Genomic DNA, 19,651 nt, shown 5'->3' on the forward strand with positions numbered 1-19,651 from the left:
AGAGGGGATCAGGAAGTAAAGGGCGATGACTGATGGGGGGAAGAAAGAAGAAGACTGAAGAGGAGTTGCCGACATTCATCTGTCTGGACGCCAGGATGTATCTTCTTTTGTGTCATCATTCTGTTAAGTTTCCAGTAGTCTTTTGAGTCTCGTGTTCTCCTTCTCTGATAGATGTTCCTATCAAAAACTGTAAGAGTCAATGCTAATGTTTGAGCATTCCGTGGGAATCCTGGAGGGATGGTTCTCTAGTTTATCTTACCTGAATCAGGATATATAGACTAGATTGGTAGGCTCTCAACTCTACTTTCATCTTGTAACAGACCTATGGAATTTTCGTTTTATGAATGGAAATAGGATGAGCCTTGTATCCAAAAAAATCTTTCACATTCCAACCATTTTCTCTTTATCTCTCTCTTTTCTCTTCCTCTCTTTCCATGTCCCATCACTCTACATACCATTGTGAAGTTTGCAATAGTTATGGACTAGTTGCTCCAATACATTGGAGTTGCCCTAAAAGGGTGGCCAACCACTCTCTTTCTACGAACTCCATCTCTCTCCTCCGATCCTCCCTCTCTCTCCCCACCTCACCTGTCCTCTCTCCTCGGCCCCAATCTACTCTACTCTACTCACTCCCCCAACTGCCAGCCGCATCCTCCCTCTCCTCTGTTTATCGAGCTCAGCCCAGCAGCTCCGCCATTCCCCAAGCACACCAACTCCCTCCAGAGGCCGACGCGGTCGGCGCCATTGAATGCCCCCCCTGCCCTCCCATGCCATGCACTGAGACAGAGCCGCCTCTGCTCTCTGCTGAGACACGACGCAGACACCGCCACCTCCTTTAACTCTTGCCCCTGCCTCATCCCTTCCCGACGCTGACTCGCTCGGGAACCCATGCGCCCATGCACCCGCACGCCTGCTCGCCGCATTCGGATTCGTGCGCCGCCCTCCCTCCCCCCCTACAAGTCGACACCTAGCGGAAGCTGTGGCCGCCAGTGAAGTGCACCGAGGAAGCGGCAATGGCGGCGGGGCGGTGGTTTCTGGCGTCGGCATGGTTTCTTGTAGTGCTGGCTCTGCTTTCCTGCTTCGCGGCGGCGGATGACGGCGACGTGCTGCTGGAGGTGAAGCGCGCGTTCGTCGGCGATCTCGAGGGTGTCCTGGCGGGCTGGAACGCCAGCGGCGCCGGCGCCGGCGCGGCGGGGTTCTGTTCGTGGGCCGGCGTGGCGTGCGACGACGCGGGGCTCAGGGTGGTCAGCCTCAACCTCTCCGGCGCCGGGCTGGCCGGGCCGGTGCCCCGCGCGCTGGCGCGGCTCGACGCGCTCCAGGCGATCGACCTGTCGTCGAACGCGCTCGCGGGCCCCATTCCGGCGGCGCTCGGCGCGCTGGCGAGCCTCCAGGTGCTGCTGCTCTACTCCAACCAGCTCACCGGCGAGATACCTGCGTCGCTGGGAAAGCTCGCGGTGCTGCAGGTGCTCCGCGCCGGCGACAACCCGGGCCTGTCGGGAGCCATCCCGGACGCGCTCGGGGAGCTCGGAAACCTCACCGTGCTCGGCCTCGCGTCCTGCAACCTCACGGGCCCGATCCCGGCGGGCCTCGGCCGGCTCGCCGCGCTCACGGCGCTGAACCTTCAGCAGAACGCTTTGTCCGGGCCGATACCGCGGGGTCTCGCCGGCCTGGCGAGCCTGCAGGTGCTCGCGCTCGCCGGCAACCAGCTCACGGGCGCGATCCCGCCGGAGCTCGGGAGGCTCACGGGGCTCCAGAAGCTGAACCTGGGCAACAACTCGCTGGTGGGCGCCATACCGCCGGAGCTCGGGGAACTCGGCGAGCTCCAGTACCTCAACCTCATGAACAACCGCCTCTCCGGCCGCGTCCCGCGCGCACTCGCCAAGCTCTCGAGCGTGCGCATGATCGACCTGTCCGGCAACATGCTCTCCGGCGATCTCCCCGCCGACCTCGGCCGACTGCCGGAGCTCACTTTCCTGGTGCTCTCCGACAACCAACTCACCGGCAGCGTCCCCGGGGACCTGTGCGGCGGCGCTGGCGCCAGCGATGAAGCAGAGTCCAGTAGCCTCGAGCATCTTATGCTCTCGACCAACAACTTCACCGGGGAGATACCGGAGGGGCTCTCGCGATGCCAGGCGCTGACGCAGCTCGACCTAGCGAACAACAGCCTCTCCGGCGCCATCCCCGCCGCGCTCGGCGAGCTCGGCAACCTGACGGACCTGATGCTCAACAACAACAGCCTATCCGGCGAGCTGCCGCCGGAGCTCTTCAACCTCACTGAGCTCCAGACCCTGGCATTGTACCACAACAAGCTCACCGGCCGGCTGCCGGACGCCATCGGCCGCCTCGTGAACCTCGAGGTGCTGTACCTGTACGAGAACCAGTTCGCCGGCGAGATACCGGAGTCCATCGGGGACTGCACGAGCTTGCAGATGATCGACATCTTCGGCAACCGGTTCAACGGGAGCATTCCGGCGTCCATGGGGAACCTGTCGCAGCTGGCCTTCATCGACTTCAGGCAGAACGAGCTGTCCGGCTCGATCCCGCCGGAGCTCGGCGAGTGCCGGCAGCTTCAGGTCCTTGACTTGGCCGACAATGCTCTGTCCGGGCCGATCCCCGAGACGTTCGGCAAGCTCCGGTCGCTGCAGCAGTTCATGCTGTACAACAACTCGCTCTCCGGCACCATCCCTGACAGCATGTTCGAGTGCCGGAACATCACGAGGGTCAACATCGCGCACAACCGGCTCACCGGCAGCCTCCTGCCGCTCTGCGGCACGGCGAGGCTGCTGTCCTTCGACGCCACCAACAACTCCTTCCACGGCGGGATCCCCGCGCAGCTCGGCCGCTCGTCGTCCCTCCAGCGCGTGCGGCTGGGGAGCAACATGCTCTCCGGGCCCATCCCGCCGTCGCTGGGTGGCATCGCCGCGCTGACGCTGCTGGACGTGTCAAACAACGCGCTCACCGGCAGCATCCCTGCGACGCTCGCGCAGTGCAAGCAGCTCAGCCTCATCGTCCTCAGCCACAACCGGCTGTCGGGGCCAGTCCCAGACTGGCTGGGCTCGCTGCCGCAGCTGGGGGAGCTGACACTCTCCAACAACGAGTTCGCCGGACCACTCCCGGTGCAGCTCAGCAACTGCTCCAAGCTTCTGAAGCTCTCCCTCGACAACAACCAGATCAATGGAACAGTGCCACCTGAAATCGGCAGTTTGGTGTCTCTCAACGTGCTGAATCTCGCACACAACCAGCTGTCAGGTTTGATCCCAACGACGATAGCAAAGTTGAACAATCTGTATGAGCTGAACTTGTCGCAGAATTTCCTGTCGGGTCCGATCCCTCCGGATATTGGCAAGTTGCAAGAGTTGCAGAGCTTGTTGGACTTAAGCAGCAACAATTTCAGTGGCCACATCCCTGCATCACTTGGTTCACTGTCCAAGCTGGAGGATTTGAACCTCTCTCACAATGCTTTGGTCGGAGCAGTGCCGTCGCAGCTCGCCGGAATGAGCAGTCTGGTGCAGCTGGACCTGTCCAGCAACCAGCTGGAAGGCAGGCTGGGGGCCGAGTTCGGCCGGTGGCCGCAGGGCGCGTTCGCAGACAATGTCGGGCTCTGCGGCAGTCCGTTGAGAGCTTGCAGCAGCGGAGGCGGTCCGTCGACGCTCAGCTCGGTGACCATCGCGCTGGTGTCCGCTGCGGTCACGCTGTCGGTTGTGCTCCTGATCATCGTGCTTGCCCTGATGGTGGTGCGGCGCCGGGGCCGGCGGTCAAGAGAGGTGAACTGCACGGCGTTCTCGTCGAGCTCGGCCAACACGAACCGGCAGCTCGTCGTCAAGGGCTCGGCGCGGCGGGAGTTCCGGTGGGAGGCGATCATGGAGGCCACGGCGAACCTGAGCGACCAGTTCGCGATCGGGTCCGGCGGGTCGGGGACAGTGTACAGGGCGGAGCTGTCCACCGGCGAGACGGTGGCCGTGAAGAGGATCGCACACATGGACAGCGACATGCTGCTGCACGACAAGAGCTTCACGCGGGAGATCAAGATCCTGGGCCGCGTCCGGCATCGGCACCTGGTCAAGCTGCTCGGGTTCATCACCTCCCACGACGCCGGCGCCGGCGGCAGCATGCTCGTCTACGAGTACATGGAGAACGGCAGCCTCTACGACTGGCTGCACGGCGGCGTCGGCGGCGATGGCAGCCGCAAGAAGCGGGTGCTCGGCTGGGACGCGCGTCTCAAGGTCGCGGCCGGGCTGGCGCAGGGCGTGGAGTACCTCCACCACGACTGCGTGCCGCGGATCGTGCACCGGGACATCAAGTCCAGCAACGTGCTCCTCGACGGCGACATGGAGGCGCACCTCGGCGACTTCGGCCTCGCCAAGGCTGTCGCTGAGAATCGGCAGGCCGCCTTCGGCAAGGACTGCACCGAGTCAGCTTCCTGCTTCGCCGGATCGTACGGGTACATCGCTCCAGGTAATCTCAGCCCCTGAAATGAAATGCTACAGAAAACGAAAAAAAATTCAGACGCCATTGCAGATTTGCAGATGCAGTTCCTGACAATGTATGCCTCACGTTTTCCTCTGCAGAGTGCGCGTACTCCCTGAAGGCGACGGAGAGGAGCGACGTGTACAGCATGGGCATCGTGCTCATGGAACTGGTCACCGGACTCCTGCCGACGGACAAGACCTTCGGCGGCGACATGGACATGGTGAGGTGGGTGCAGTCCAGGATGGGCGCGCCGTTGCCGGCGCGGGAGCAGGTGTTCGACCCCGCTCTGAAGCCGCTGGCGCCGCGCGAGGAGTCGTCGATGGCGGAGGTACTGGAGGTGGCGCTCCGGTGTACGAGGACGGCGCCGGGGGAGAGGCCGACGGCGCGGCAGGTCTCCGATCTGCTGCTCCACGTCTCGCTCGATTACTATCGCGCCGGCGAGAAGCGTTAGGATTTCAAAGAGTTGGGAAAACTTGTTCTAGAGCTGCATTTTCTCTGTATCGTGATTCAACTAAATGCCTAAATTAGCTTATTCTTCATGAAATTAGCAACAAAGGTTGTGGTTTCGAGGTTTCGCCATTAAATCAAGTCAAGAATGCCATTCAATTGGATTGTTTAGTTTTAAATTTTAATGAGTTTGGAAATCGCATCGCATGTACAAGCATTGGAAGATGGTTGGGGTCCTTTGCATGTCATTCGTTAATCATAGCTGAAACAGATGTTTAACAGTATTGTGATTGAGAAATGAGAGAGGCGGTACTAAATTGCCCATAGGACTGACATGATTGTATCACCTTAAACTTGGAAAGCTTGGCAAATACAAGTCTAGAAAATCATTATGTTGAACGAAAAAGAACAATGAAAGAAATGTCACCATACAACTAGAATGGAAGAGCAAAGTTGACTATGCAAAAACACTATCATTATAACTGAATAATTTTGCAACAGAGAAGGTAAGCCGTCAGATTCAGAGGCCATGATTGGCATTTCTTACAGAAGCAAACCATCGGATCCATTGTGAAACAACATTTTATTACAGGCCCACAGCTGAAATGTGGAAGCTGAGACAACGACTAAGAGGATGGGGGTCCGCAGTCCAGACCATGTGTACCGACAACAAAGTTGCAAAAATACAGGTTGCTGGCAAGCAAATTTGAACAGCTATTCATCATCATCTGCACAAAAAGTGGAACAAAAAGTTGTTAGGCCCCATGGCTACCAGACAAAATGGCGAAGAGGGCAACAACCAAAGTGGTCAACTTTGCTGTTCCCAAAGCTAACAGTGTACACAAATAAGCCCCTGTTAAATGGTCGACTGCACACACGTTTCAGTCATTAAAACGGTTTACATTTCATGACAAGAAATTAGCATCATCTAGATTGCTGCAGCTCTTCTCATCACTTCCTCACATAAAATGGAAGTAAACCTTCCAATTTGCAGTCATAACATCCTTTTAGGAAACTTTGTTCTTGCTTCATAAGGTTTCCCTTAGCAGTAATTTATGTTTTTCATCATTTTGTTTTGGCCCTAGTCTTTACGAGATATTCTGGAGTTTTTCCAAGTAAAGTAACCTTCATTCAACATTCATAGTTTTGTGCTACTATCATATCAGTTATCTACTCAACTGTCACATATATCTAGATTCCATAAAATCTGTTTGCGTAGTACATCTTGCAACGAAATGATATTTTTGGGATCTATAAGGAAAACAAAGCAAGAAAACCAAACATCAACAAAATCCTAGTGAGGCAGCGCAAAATGTGCACATATTTAAAACAAGAATACGGTATTACATTTGGACATTGACCAAGAGAATGCATTTGCAAGGGACTGAGAGAATGTTGCCTAATCCAAATACTGTAATGTTAGAGATAGGGCCAAAGGTAGCAATGAACTAAAACATCCCCCTGCAAGGCATAAATAAGGCAAGACCCAAGATCAAATGTCTCCAGAAGAAAATTTCTCCATCCACATAGCAAATATAAATCTGGGGATCCCAATGGTGAGGCCACCCAACATGCTACTCAAGAACAAAGTTACAGTTGCAGCAATTGTATTTCAAACATCTTCAAAAGAAAAATACAGATTTGCAAAAAACAACCAAGATGACAGTTTATTCTATTTGTTTGAAAGTTGTTTCTTATTTGAATGGAAACGGTGCAAGCACAGTTAAAACAAACAGGAGTTGCCAACCTAGAACTTGTTTGTACTACTTTTGCAAGGATTTATCCACATCACAAAAAAATGAACGTGGAAGCAAATTTAGTCATGTTCACACTTCATATATACCATCATGAAAATTCTTCAGGCATCCGATTTTAGACACAACAGGCAACAGTGTAGCAGTTTGGATCAAATCAGAATTCAGCACAGCTCTACATGTTCAAGGGAAGCGCATCTATCTAGATTTCTTTTGGGGAAAGTATTTTAAATTCACCCTTCATCCCTGCTACCATGAATGAAAGTTTTCCCAAAAAAATGAAATCCTTGAAATTCATATACTTTTCCTCTGTTTCAAAATTCAAAAAGCTGAAAGAAATTTGCTGATATAGCTGTTGGATGATGCATTCCATATTTTTTGAGCAATTGGTAGCACATCAAGTTTGTCTGTCGCTTGAATGCTAAATTATAAAATAGCATTTATGAGTGCTTGAAGGGGGTAAAAAAAAATCAGCTGTAGGAATATACTAGTAATTCTTCAAACACTCTAACATCAGTATCCAGATCCAGAAGCACTACCAACTCTTCTAATAGCATAGAATAACAAGGAGCTTAAAGTAAAATTGGAAAAGAATGATACAACATACTACTAGTTCTTCTAGTAACCTTACTGAGGCGATTTGATAAATTTTAAGTGAGAACTACAGGCAACAATGTGGCAAAACAAAGAACACAAAATTGCAATCATGGAATTATCAGAGCAATTAAGGACAGTACCAATGTAGCGCCGCTCGTTGGCTTCCCTGGCGCGCTCAAGCATCTTGTCAAGGTCCTCCTTGACTTTGTCATCAAACTTTACCAGCTGGTTCACAAACACCGCACCGAGACCCATCCCCAACACATGCTCCCAGGGGTCTAGAACAGTTTAGAAATGACAACCACATGAGAATGAATCATCATACCTACAAGGACGCTGATGCGAAGCAACATAATATAATCATGAATATTGAATAGTAAGGGGAAAACTGGAATCGAAGGGACTATCGCGTTGACAGTATGACCCGCTAAATCAATTGAAATGGTAAATTCGTAGCTTCAGAAACTGAACTAGGACCCGGAACTGCGAACTTTCTAAATTAAATCCTAATTTTTCACCTATATCAGGAGAACCCAACAACCGAATCAAATCTACAGCCCACAATCCTAAATCAAGAGCCATACTGCATCTAGGACTCCAAAGACCAAGGAAGGCGCCCAAACAAACCGAAAAAACACAGGGGCAGGTGGAGCCACCGCAGATCAGACTGAATCAAGCGCCCGGACGACGCATGGAGCGCGGGACGCAATGCGGAGACAGATCAGGAAACGGAGAAATGGAAAGGAGATGGAAGAGGGGAGAGGAGGTGATGGGAGGGGAAGGGACCATACGGCGCATGTAGGGGAGCTTGCGGAGGGCGTTGGAGTACATCTGGGTGCTCAGCCCCAGGAGGGCGCCGATGATCGTCGGCGTCGCCGGCATCCTTGGTGCTCTCCTGTCCTGTCGGGGCGGACGGCGCGGCTGCGGGGAGAGGAGTGGACGGCGAGGTCGGGGAGAGTGCTCTGGCGACTTGTGTGGGCGGAGAGGGCCTTTGCCTACCGCTCGATGGACTTTGTTGCTGCAGTGTGGGCCGCCAGTGCGCGGGTAGGAAGAGAGGAGGAGATACTATGTGGGAGGAAAGGAAGCCCATGGGCTTGAAATCATTCTGTTCCATGGGCCTATTGCATTCGCAGCTTCCTTTGGTTTGCAACTTCCTTACCATTTTGCATTATATTATTCCTTATTAAAAAAACTACTTATATTATTCCTTTGGAAAAAGCTAGTTATATTATACTCCCGCCATCCTGTAATACAAGGCATCCAAGCGTTCAAAATTTATCCTCAAATACAAGGCGTTATAGGCATATTTGGATGATTGTCATTTAATTCTTTCTATAATTAACAATATAAGGTGGCTGATTGGTGGATATTACTAAAAATAAGTTCCTTGTTATCTACAACTACCGTTGTCTCAGGAGTACATGCGTCTTTTGCTATTCCTACTAATATCCTAAAATCTCTAGGATGCCTTGTATTTCAAGACGGAGAGAGTAGTCCAAAACAAACAAAAGTAACTTGTTATCTCCCCAGAAAAATAAAAAAATACTTATATGCGTCCTTTTAAACTTAAAGTGTCATGTAGGATTTTTCGCAATATTCTATTATTATTATCTAAGTCCCTATTGATAAAATGGTTTTTATAAATATTATATCTCCATTTGGCATTGAGATTGCATTAGAAAGCACTTCTCTCCATTACTTTCGTAATGAATAAATAAAAGTACATTTAGAGCCACAACCCCAAAATTAGTAACAGTTTATTTATCTAACTAGATTATGCAGAATAGCATATCAGTTACCATTATTACTATCTTCCCATCAAAATATGTTATCTCCTTCCCATTTTTATTTTTTCACGATCGAGGTCACGTATAAATTATGAAATAAAAACTAGTACAAGAGAATGATAAACATGAACTAATATAATCAGAAAACAACAAAGGATAGTGACAGTGGAATTAACATATTTTATGCTAATTCTTTTTTCTTGAAAAGTTTTGTACCACATACTGGTAAATAAACCTATAATTTTTGCAGTTTGCACTGCTTTGCCCAGGACTATAAGAAATTAACATATTTTGGTTTCTTGTAGCTTCAATGTATTTTTTACAAATATTTAAACTAATCAACTGAATATTGTTAAATAATGTTTGCTTAATATTATATTCATATTAAGTTTTGAGCATATATTCGTCGCTGAAGTAATGTTGTTTATATCCAGATGCAGCGTTTTGATTATTTGGACATCTAGATTAGATGGATAGCATCGCTGTCCAAACAGCAGCCAACGACAATGGGATAACGACATAAGTTAAATAGAAAAATGAGAACAGGTGTTATGTGTTAACTACATTGTTACTCAACCAACAAACATGACTATGTGAGTAACGTATATATGGCTTAGCGTGGGACATTCAATGATACTCCGTATTTCCATTTCAGTGCCGGTAATTAAAATGGAATCAAGAAATTGTGATAGCGGCTTGATATGCATCTTGAGTTCTTGACACTGTCAATAGTCAGCCATGCCTTTTTTACTGCTTACGTATGCTTTTTGAATCAGCGGTGACTTTGTTACCTCCCCATCTTATTACGCATCGGCATGGCTACGGTGATAGACTGATAGGGATAATATTGGCCGGAGCGGCATGTTTTATTTCCGACGGGATGTTTTGGAGCCCATCACACGTCATTTTCTTGACCGTTGGATTGAAATTTCAATGATCCATGTCTTTCTTCCACTTCTTTACTCTTTTTCCTTACTAACGTCTTCTCATTTATGGCATACAGTTGCAGCTCCACTACAGTGAACATGATGCCGCCTTTCACCTCGTTTCCTGCAGCTACCCGCCGCTAGATCCACCGCCACCACTAGTGCCACACTAATCCAATTTCACTGGCGTTTCACTATAACGCCTCCTACCATCCCACATCAACCGGCATTCCACTACCGCTCACGACCAACGTCTGTTGTGCCACTTTGTTGTCCTACCCTTGTGATCGGCACCACCATTATTTGCCTTTGCCACCATGGTCTCCCTCTAAGCTTGTTGTATTCTGGTGGTGAAATCTCACCCCTCACTCCCACAATTCCACCTCAAACAACCCTAAAATCCTTAATGCCTACTCTCAGTCTCCCAAGGTGCTCATGTGAGTAAGGTGTCCAAGCATGCATTCATTAGGTGAAAACGTGTTCGGGTATGTACATACGTACGTGAGTGTTGTGTTTTGAAAAAAAATATGTCAAAATATAAAACCCTTCTGAGAATTGTAGCAAAGAACCACTCCCTCCCCTGAATCAATTGATTAAGCATAAATTACTCTATGTTTGTGAGTGTCTACGTTTGTGAGTGCCTACGTTTGTAATGTGTTTCGAAAAAGAAAAGAAAAACTAAATTACTCTCAACGTGGAAAACACTTGGCGGAGAAAGACTATCCTGCAGCATACGTGGCCGCAGCCTCCACGACATCGATCTCATGTGTGCTGCGCACCTTCAGTTATGTCTTGAGCGTGATGGTGTTGCACCCCACCACGAGAGATCGACGTGCGTGCGTCATGACACGGAGCGCGCACCTTTATTTTATCCGCTCGAGACAAAGCTGCAAATCGCGCAGGGGGGCCGGAGTTTGCATGCTTGCAACGAGATGAGACGTTTTTAGTGACGACGATGGTGGAGAAGAGAGGGTTAACCCTTTTCTCCCTGCGCTGGCTGGCAGCTTAAAGCACAAGCCTTTTTTTTCTTTTTGGTTTTTGCCCTTGTTTATTAGCAAGAAGGCTGGGACAGGAAGATATAGGGCTGCGGGTGCAAGAGGTTTCGTGTGTACAACTGCACACACTGTTGCCAGGATCTCGAGCAAAGAAAGGGACACACATTGAAAAGGTATTTGGAAAAGGAGGATAGATTAGAGAGAGTGAGAGCAAGGGGAGAACAACAGCTACTTGGCATGCCAGGCAATGGACCATCAAAGACAAGTGCTGCTGTCTGGATGTTTGGGTTTTCGTATTCTCGGTGTTTGGTCAAACACTCAAACCCTTGATTTTCACCTGATTTATGTAGGGATAATTTTAAAAATGGAATATTCATAACACTATTGGGCATATCTAGTACTTGCTCCGTTCCAAATTGTAAGTCGTTTTAGCTTTTTTAGGTTCATAGATATTATTATGCATCTAGATATAATGTATGTCTAAGTGCATAATAATATCTATGAACTTAGAAAAGTCAAAACGACCTACAATTTGAAACAGAGGGAGTATATCCGAATTTAGAGCCGTATCATAATTTAGAGAGGTGGGGACTAGCCTTTTTTTAGCACCACTTGTATAACTCTTTCATTAAGACAAAACAATAGTGCTCCAAAATGGCATAATTTTGTTTCTGCTTCATCGAATTTGGTAAATTAGATGCAAAATCCTGCTACTTATTTAATGGTGCTCCGCCTTTATTTTTTCAGGAGATTTTGAAGTTACAATAAGTTCTCAAATGTTACAGCAAGGTACTCTGCATGGCTTGATGGGCAAATACACGTAGCATGCATCATGCATGCTGATGCAATATGCCACATAGGAGTAATAATCTGCATAACTACCACCAATACTAATTTAGTTCATGCATCATAACCACCACTAGTATTTCTCTCCTTCATGAAAAGAAAACGAAGATTGTTACTGGTCCTTATGATTTCCTTAGTTACATTGATAGCAGCTGCTGGTACTAAATTAACAATGTGTCATGTAGCCATCAAAGTAGACCCAAGTCAATGTGCCAGAAATTCATAAGCTGGACACGCCTGTTATCTGACCGGGTAAGCATCAGTATTATTACCGGATCAATATAATGCTGTGCATTTGACACCTCCCCCGTTGATGCCACCCACTCACACAACTTTTTCGTTTCTTACGAGTATATACGAGGAATGCTGGAAGTAACTTTAGACGCGGATTCACCACTGAGCTGAGTCACCACTGTATTCACGATCGAGTTATAGGAAATTCTTCCTGCTTCTCCTTTCCTTTTCACCGTACTCGCCGGTGGATCTCCAGACGACTTGTATGCAGAGAATTTACAGGAATTTTGCAAGACTTCCACACGAATCATTCTGGAAGAGTCCTGAATTTTGCGTGGATGCATGTCTCAGACAAGCTGAAACGGAAACGAAGAACAGGGTGAGATCGAGAAGCTAGCTACCGTTTCCAAACTTACGGAGAAGAGAAATCCAAAAAACTGCCTTCTATGCAACGATGACCGAGTTGCGCTTGCACGCACCGACAGTGGGCACCTGATCGAGCAGCAGCAGCATCCGTGAGCAAGTGGTCTCTTGTGCTTCAAGCTGAGTCCAGGCCGGCAGCTTCCCTGCAACGCATCCTCCCAACTGGACTACTGGACTCTCACAAGTTTTAGCAACTGATTTGCTAGCTAGGCTGCAATTAACACTGACTGTTTGGTACTCTTATAGCTAGCTAGGGGCAGCAAAGATCCAAGAATTGGAAGATTATCCCTGCTGGCTCCATCGATCTTGAGTAAAAACAACGCCATCGATTTCCAGCTTCTGAGCCCATTTCATGAATCATCTCAAGGTAAAATCTGGTCTTGGTTTGTAGGCTTTTATAGTAACCGAGACCTATATCATCTTCCAATTAGAAAAAAGGTTCAATCGGAAAAAAAAGTAACTCCTTACATTTATTTATTTTTCTGTAGATAATGTTCGATAAACCAGATTTTTTTCCTTCTACAAACAGCATTCCAAAACAGTCAAATACAATGGAAGTTCCTAAATTGCTCCAATAATTCATTTCAAAGGAAAATGCTCCAAGAATTCTCTCGGATTTCATTAGTCCACTGGTTCTTCGAATGGATCCTAATTTGTTGAGAGGACTGCCGAAGCGATTTAATTTGATCGCATCACACCAATGCAAGTTTTCTTGTTCACTTGGTGGTCAATATATATATAGGACCGAAAATGAATCACAAGAGGCCAGGTGATTTGATTTGACCATATGATGCCAATTTTTCTTGTTGGCTAGGTAATCAAAGGGATCGAAAATGAATCGCGAGAAGCCAAGCGACTTAATTCTGATCGTGTGACGCCAAATTTTCTAGTTCGCCAGGTAGTCAGTAGGACACAGAACGAACTGCGAGAGGCAAATGCAATTTAATTTGACCGTATGATGCCAAATTTTCTTGTTCACTAAGGGGTCAACAGAAGCGAAAATGAATCACGAGAAGACAAAACAAGTTTAATAGCGAGATGTCACCACGGTCAACTTCCTCCCGCTGGTTACAAGTAAATGCCGTTGTAACTGGACAGTAGACATTGACGCAATCTCCAAGTCGCAATTTTGACCACTCAATTTTAGCATTGTATAATGTTTACAAAACCAAATAAAATCACAGCTTTTTAGATGCATGTATGTGCATATGCGAATAATGTGTCCAATTTAATTTTTGAGGAAAATAGAATGGCATTTTTTTTTAGAGAGAATGGAGATGTTCCTGCCTCTGCAAAGATAAAATTAAATGGCATATAGCCACATAGAGCGAGAGCGAGAGAGAGCGCTAGAGAGGAGAGTACAGTTATTTCCTCTCGGTTAAAAAGGAACTACTGTTGCTTAATTAGCTTAGCTGCCTAATTGCAATTAACTACCCTTTTGAGAGAGATCACACAGCTTTATTTGGTGTTTCCTTCTCCCGCACATAGAGATGCATAAAGGTCAATTCACCAGCAAAAGGGGTCGTGCCTTTGTGCGTGTGCTTCAGCCTTTACATACACTGTTGGGGGAGGAGAGGAGAGGAGATAGAGACTAGAGAGAAGAGGAAACTGCTAGGTAGAGAGAGAGGGGAGGAGGAGGAGCGGTCGGGCGGCCATGGGGCACCACTGCTGCAGCAAGCAGAAGGTGAAGCGCGGGCTCTGGTCGCCGGAGGAGGACGAGAAGCTCGTCAAGTACATCACCGCCCACGGCCACAGCTGCTGGAGCGCCGTCCCCAAGCACGCCGGTACGGCCCCCTGTTCATCTCTTCCAAAGCATCGGAGGAATTGGATTTGTTCATCTCCGATCCTGATGCGCGTCGTCGTGTTCTTGCGAAACCTATCGAGCAGGGCTGCAGCGGTGCGGCAAGAGCTGCCGGCTCCGGTGGATCAACTACCTCCGACCGGACCTCAAGCGCGGCACCTTCTCCGACCAGGAGGAGCGCACCATCATCGACGTCCACCGCATCCTCGGCAACCGGTACGCGCGTCTTCGCCGTCGATCCTCTCTGGCTCCCGGTGAACTGGTTGGTGCATGCATACGGAACTCACCGCGGCCGCCATGGCTGGTCTGTGCTCGCAGGTGGGCCCAGATCGCCAAGCACCTGCCCGGGCGCACGGACAACGAGGTCAAGAACTTTTGGAACTCGTGCATCAAGAAGAAGCTCATCGCGCAGGGCCTCGACCCCAAGACCCACAACCTCCTGCCGGCGTCCAGGTCTCTCCTCCACGGCAACGGGGCGGCAAACCCTAGCAATAATCCTGCCCAGTTCCACTCCAATGGCGCCACCGCCAACGGCGGCGCGACCACGCCGTTCACCATCAGCTCCCCAACCAAGGCCGCCGCCTACGACACCGTCACGGCCCCTCCGCCGCCGGAGATGTCGGCGCCGGCAATGTACGATGTCGTCACTAACCCGGCCGGCATGTTCACGGGGCATGACCAGGCGGCCGCCGCGGCGATTCCGGCAGGATACCCGTACCCGGACAACGGCGGCGGCGTGCTGATGAGCTTCAGGGATCAGAATGCAGGTCTTCAGACCTCCATGGACTTCATGAACGGCTCCTCGTCGTCCTCCTCCATGGATCACGCCGCCGGCATGCCCAACGGCAACGGCTTTAGCCAAGGCATGGGCGCCGCCTTCATGGACGTGACGGCGGGAATGTGGACCACCGCCGTCGATTCGGGCATGTGTGCAGGGATAGAGGTGGTCCAGCAGCAGCAGCAACCGCTGCCGCCTCTGCAACAACCACAAGGGCTCGTCCAGGGGGAGGTGATCGGCCCGCCGGCGGTGATGAACGGTGGCGGTGCAGCTGCCGATAAGGGCATGGACATGATGGACGTCTCCTCGGTGTACGGAAGCGCCGGCGCGACGGCGTTCGATCTGGAGCTGATGGAGTCGTGCGGGTTGTTTTGCGGCGGAGGGGGCGGCGCCGGCAATGCCATGGAGCAGCTGCAATGGGACTGCTAAGCTCACTGCTATCGTCCTCACTCCTAATTAGGTGTTGTCTTCCATGCTTTGATTCGATGCCTTTTTTTCCTTTTTGATGTTCGATGAATCGATTTCCTGGGTTCTTGATTCAGATCGTCCATTTCAAGCAAAAGAAATGCATGCTGAGCTGATTGACGAACTCGATCTAATTCAGATTTCAATAAAGTTATCTGAGTACTTAGAATCATTTGTTGATATCTTATCTTCGTGTGGTCTAGCTCCTTCTTGACTAATAATTCATCTGAAATTTTATCCCATCAGCAAGCAAAACTGAGATAACTTGCAATCCTTATCTTTCTGCAAATTTTAGCATTTGTAGCAGAGATCACATTTCTGAGCAAACACCAATCCTTATCTTTCTGCAGTCTTTTCTTGCACTACAGTCAACTCGTGCAAGAGGAACAAGTCAGTTACCAGTTGGCAGCAGCACATACGTTTCAGCCTTTTAGTGCAAGGAAAGTTGTTGAATTTTGTCAATTTATGCAGAGGCGCACAAAGTTTCTAGCTCCAACAAACAATGCACCTTGCATATGCTTGCAATAACGCCTTTTGTCTCCATATATGCATAATATATATCCAAAGTTGTAGCCATTTTATTTCTATCTTTGCGAATTAAAGGATATGCATACATCTGCGCATAAAAAAATATCATCCTTTCAATTAAAAGGGAAAAAAAGGGGCGTAGTTATTCAAGCATGCATTCTCCAAACTAACACGTACTACTACTGCATGCAGTTATGCACCTTGCTGCAATCTTGCATATAAACAAATTAACATTTCATCTCCGTTTTCCTGGAAATTGGTGGACAACCATGCAACCAATGAACAAGAAACGAAGTTCTCAAACACCCGTGTGCACATACAAATATATAGATCACCCAAAGTTTGTCTGGTTATGTATACTGTGATAAAAGGAATAAACTAAAAGAGAGAGAGTTGCATGCTGATCCTATCTATCTTCACAAACATCCTTTTTCCCCATTCTTGAATATTACATCCTATTTTATGAAATAATTTAGATTTATAAGAAATTTTAGCAAACAAATGCAGTGTTCTTGTTTATAAGTAGAGATGATCATTTTTTAAAAAAAGAAAATAAGATAGGTTGAAACTAAAAATTTAAATGGTTCCATAGTACTAGAATGTGAACTAAAAGTTAGGACATGCATGTTATGATAAGATACCTTGAAAGGTTTGCTCATCAGTAAGTTATTCCTTGCATCATAAAGATATATATGATTGTTTCAAAAGAAATGTGAAGGACACATAAAATACAATTGCATTCAGTAATTCATATATAGTTATATGCCTGTTAAAGGGTATTTACATCCATTAATACAGGATTAGATATAAATATTATGTGAAAGCATAATATACGTGACCATATATAGATTTATGTAAAACTAGCCATATGATGCTTCCCCTTGCGAGAGAAGCAGTGCAATGCAAAAATGCATTATGTATGCACCATGCCCGGAGCTAAGTTTAGGGGGTGTTTGATACCCCCTAAACTTTAGTACCTGTCACATCGAATATTTGGATACTAATTAGAAGTATTAAATATAGTCTAATTATAAAACTAATTGCACAGATGGAGTCTAATTCGCGAGACGAATCTATTAAGCCTAATTAGTCCATGATTTGACAATATGGTGCTACAATAACTATTTGCTAATGATAGATTAATTAGACTTAATAGATTCGTCTCGCGAATTAGTATAGGAGTTCTGCAATTAGTTTTATAATTAGCTCATGTTTAGTCCTCCTAATTAGCGTCCGAACATCCGATGTGACCCTCCTAAAATTTAGTACCTCACATCCAAAACCCCCTTAGTACGACACGATAGATTTTTTTTCAATGCATACAGATGTGTATTGTGCACATGCATCTTAGGATAAATAGCTAGCTAGCAACTTGATCTAAAGTTCCATACAGGATCAATTTAGTTAGGCAGATGAACTGATCATATATTGGATGATGGTAGCAAATATACGGTATATGTATAGCCCATATTCTTTTTGGATCACTTCCATTTTGTATCCTAGCTAAGTTCAAGTTACTGGTACATTTTGCAAAAAAAAAAAGTTGACAAAACGGACTTTTTTTCGCCCAGCAATGGCATAAAAGGCAGTAACTATATACTGAGATAATGTACGAGATGCATACAAGTTGTGAAAGTATTATTTAAATATGATGATGTCGCATTGAATCAAACTGTCATGTAAATGAAATGTAAACTGTTTGGAATGGGGTTCATTGTTTCACTTATCATTCATGCTCCTTCAAAAAAACTTAGGTGGTAATACCATTTATTTGCTTACAAGCATGAAAGACAAAAAGAAGTAAATGAACTCATTATATATCTACCATCAATCCGTTAGCATGGGACTTACTAGCATCCCTCTTTCTCTCGTTCGTCTTTCCAACCAAATATTATCCGATTAATTGCCAAGGTTGCAACATACCGATGATCGATGGGGCTAAAAGGGACAAGAATAACCAACGTTAACAGAGGCGCTTACCGATGAGTAAATACTTTCAGACCCTGAAATTACGAAGCTCACAAAGTTTCAGTATCCTCACTTACACATCTTGGTTGAAAAGGCGTGCAAAAAACAATTTTGCGAAGTTAATGGAGCCTTGTAGACGACAAAAACTTTTTCGAAAAAAATGAACTATGAAAGAGCGAAGGAGGATTTGGAGTGTTCATGTTTGGAGTCTGGCGTTTTGGGAGTTTGTTTGCTGGTTCCGGTGTGTGCTGGACTGCTGGTGCATGTGCCGCTTGGTTCACCCGCGTGGCCTTCGGGCCTGCATATTTTCTCTTTTGCTTAATTGAAAGGCAGAGCTCCGGCCATTTACATTAAAAAAAAGAACTAGGATAAGTAACAATTTGATTTAACCATAGCTCAAAGGAAGCACGAAGCGGAGCATCGGAGAACAAGAAATAAACCACCAGAAACCACACGCCAAGATTCTTACCACACGAAGCTGCAAGAAACCTCCAGCAATAGGCAGCCACCAGTTGATGGAGAAGGCACAAACTATACAAGCCGTACACTTCAACTTGCAGCTACTCCTATATAATTCTCTAATTCTCCTCTCCTCTCCTTTTAGGTGACCTTTTTTCACATACATGCAGAGACGAGCTAATTGCTCAGTTAAGCTAACAAATTGGAAGCATCACCGTGATTGGATACTGAAAGCGACGCAGGATAACCTCCACGTTTCGAAGAGCATTGTCCAACACTCTGCTCGATCCGAGAAGGTTGGGACATCTCCATCAAAGAGTGTTAGTACTATATCCCCAAGAGCAGAGAGCTTGAGGTAGCCATCCATGCATTCAGATGTGAAAACTTTTTATCAGTCTCATTTTCTTGCATTGTGTGTCTCAAATGTCCAGTGACTTGTAGAGCCCAACCAACTAGGACAGCTTAACAGCCTTGAAGTGAAACACCTGCTCGTCGTTAATTACCGACCGGCTGCGAAAAGTATGTGCTTGCTTGACCTAGCGATCGAGGTTTGTGATGCGTGAAAATAAGGTGTAAAAACAAAGATGAGATGTTGCGTGTATGATCCATCCACCGACGGTTTTTCACTGCTCGTGTCTTTGCTTAACTCTTGCCACGAGCACCGGTGGAGCCCTTATGCCAGTGACAAAGCTTGAAAATTTCAGTTTTGGTAAAAATAAAAGAGAATTGGAATTAAAGAGTTGATAAAATTCCAGTTGGTATATCAATCTTATCACATGAACCAATTGCAGTACGTGTCATACTGTCATAACGAGTGATCATGCATGGGCTGGCCCATAACATGGATCGTCGTTTTATCCTCGCTCAAGAAAACCACATGAAGTCAAACCAACCATCAGGATGTCCTAACCCGTTCTGGCTTGTTTTGAGTTTCAAGCAACACGGTATCGAGCCACGCCATTAATTTGGACTAAGTGCTTTGTCCTAAAACTAATCAGAGATTCTTTTAGGGGTAAAATAATCGGTTTCCCTGCTACTTATCCCTTTTTTTTTACCTGCAGTATCTCTGAGAAATTAGAGGAACCAATACTAAAACTCATCACCTCTTGGAAAAAAAATGTACATGTACCCATCACCATCAGGGCCTGGAAAAAAGATGTGCACCCCTCATGA

At 47.2% G+C, this 19,651-nt stretch overlaps 3 protein-coding genes across 3 annotated transcripts; 2 read left to right on the forward strand and 1 right to left on the reverse strand.

Annotated features, from left to right (window-relative positions):
• Positions 1-534: 534 nt before the first annotated feature.
• LOC101783040 (LRR receptor-like serine/threonine-protein kinase GSO1) lies at positions 535-5,128 on the forward strand. The gene is made up of 2 exons (XM_004957693.4): positions 535-4,455; positions 4,569-5,128. Exons 1-2 carry the CDS (start codon positions 1,014-1,016, stop codon positions 4,919-4,921), a joined length of 3,795 nt encoding a protein of 1,264 aa, XP_004957750.1. The 5' UTR covers positions 535-1,013; the 3' UTR covers positions 4,922-5,128.
• Positions 5,129-5,357: 229 nt separating this feature from the next.
• Positions 5,358-8,265, reverse strand: LOC101783440. Its single transcript, XM_004957695.4, has 3 exons — positions 8,060-8,265; positions 7,409-7,546; positions 5,358-5,645 (listed from the first exon to the last, which is right to left on the reverse strand). The coding sequence occupies exons 1-3, from the start codon at positions 8,148-8,150 to the stop codon at positions 5,632-5,634; spliced, it is 243 nt and encodes an 80-aa protein (XP_004957752.1). The 5' UTR covers positions 8,151-8,265; the 3' UTR covers positions 5,358-5,631.
• A 5,818-nt stretch (positions 8,266-14,083) lies between these two features.
• On the forward strand, positions 14,084-15,695 carry LOC101784115 (transcription factor MYB61). Its single transcript, XM_004957696.2, has 3 exons — positions 14,084-14,263; positions 14,367-14,496; positions 14,599-15,695. Exons 1-3 carry the CDS (start codon positions 14,134-14,136, stop codon positions 15,485-15,487), a joined length of 1,149 nt encoding a protein of 382 aa, XP_004957753.1. The 5' UTR covers positions 14,084-14,133; the 3' UTR covers positions 15,488-15,695.
• The last annotated feature ends 3,956 nt before the right edge of the window (positions 15,696-19,651 follow it).

The sequence above is a fragment of the Setaria italica genome, chromosome II (assembly GCF_000263155.2).
Source record: "Setaria italica strain Yugu1 chromosome II, Setaria_italica_v2.0, whole genome shotgun sequence".
NCBI classification, from domain to species: Eukaryota; Viridiplantae; Streptophyta; class Magnoliopsida; order Poales; family Poaceae; genus Setaria; species Setaria italica.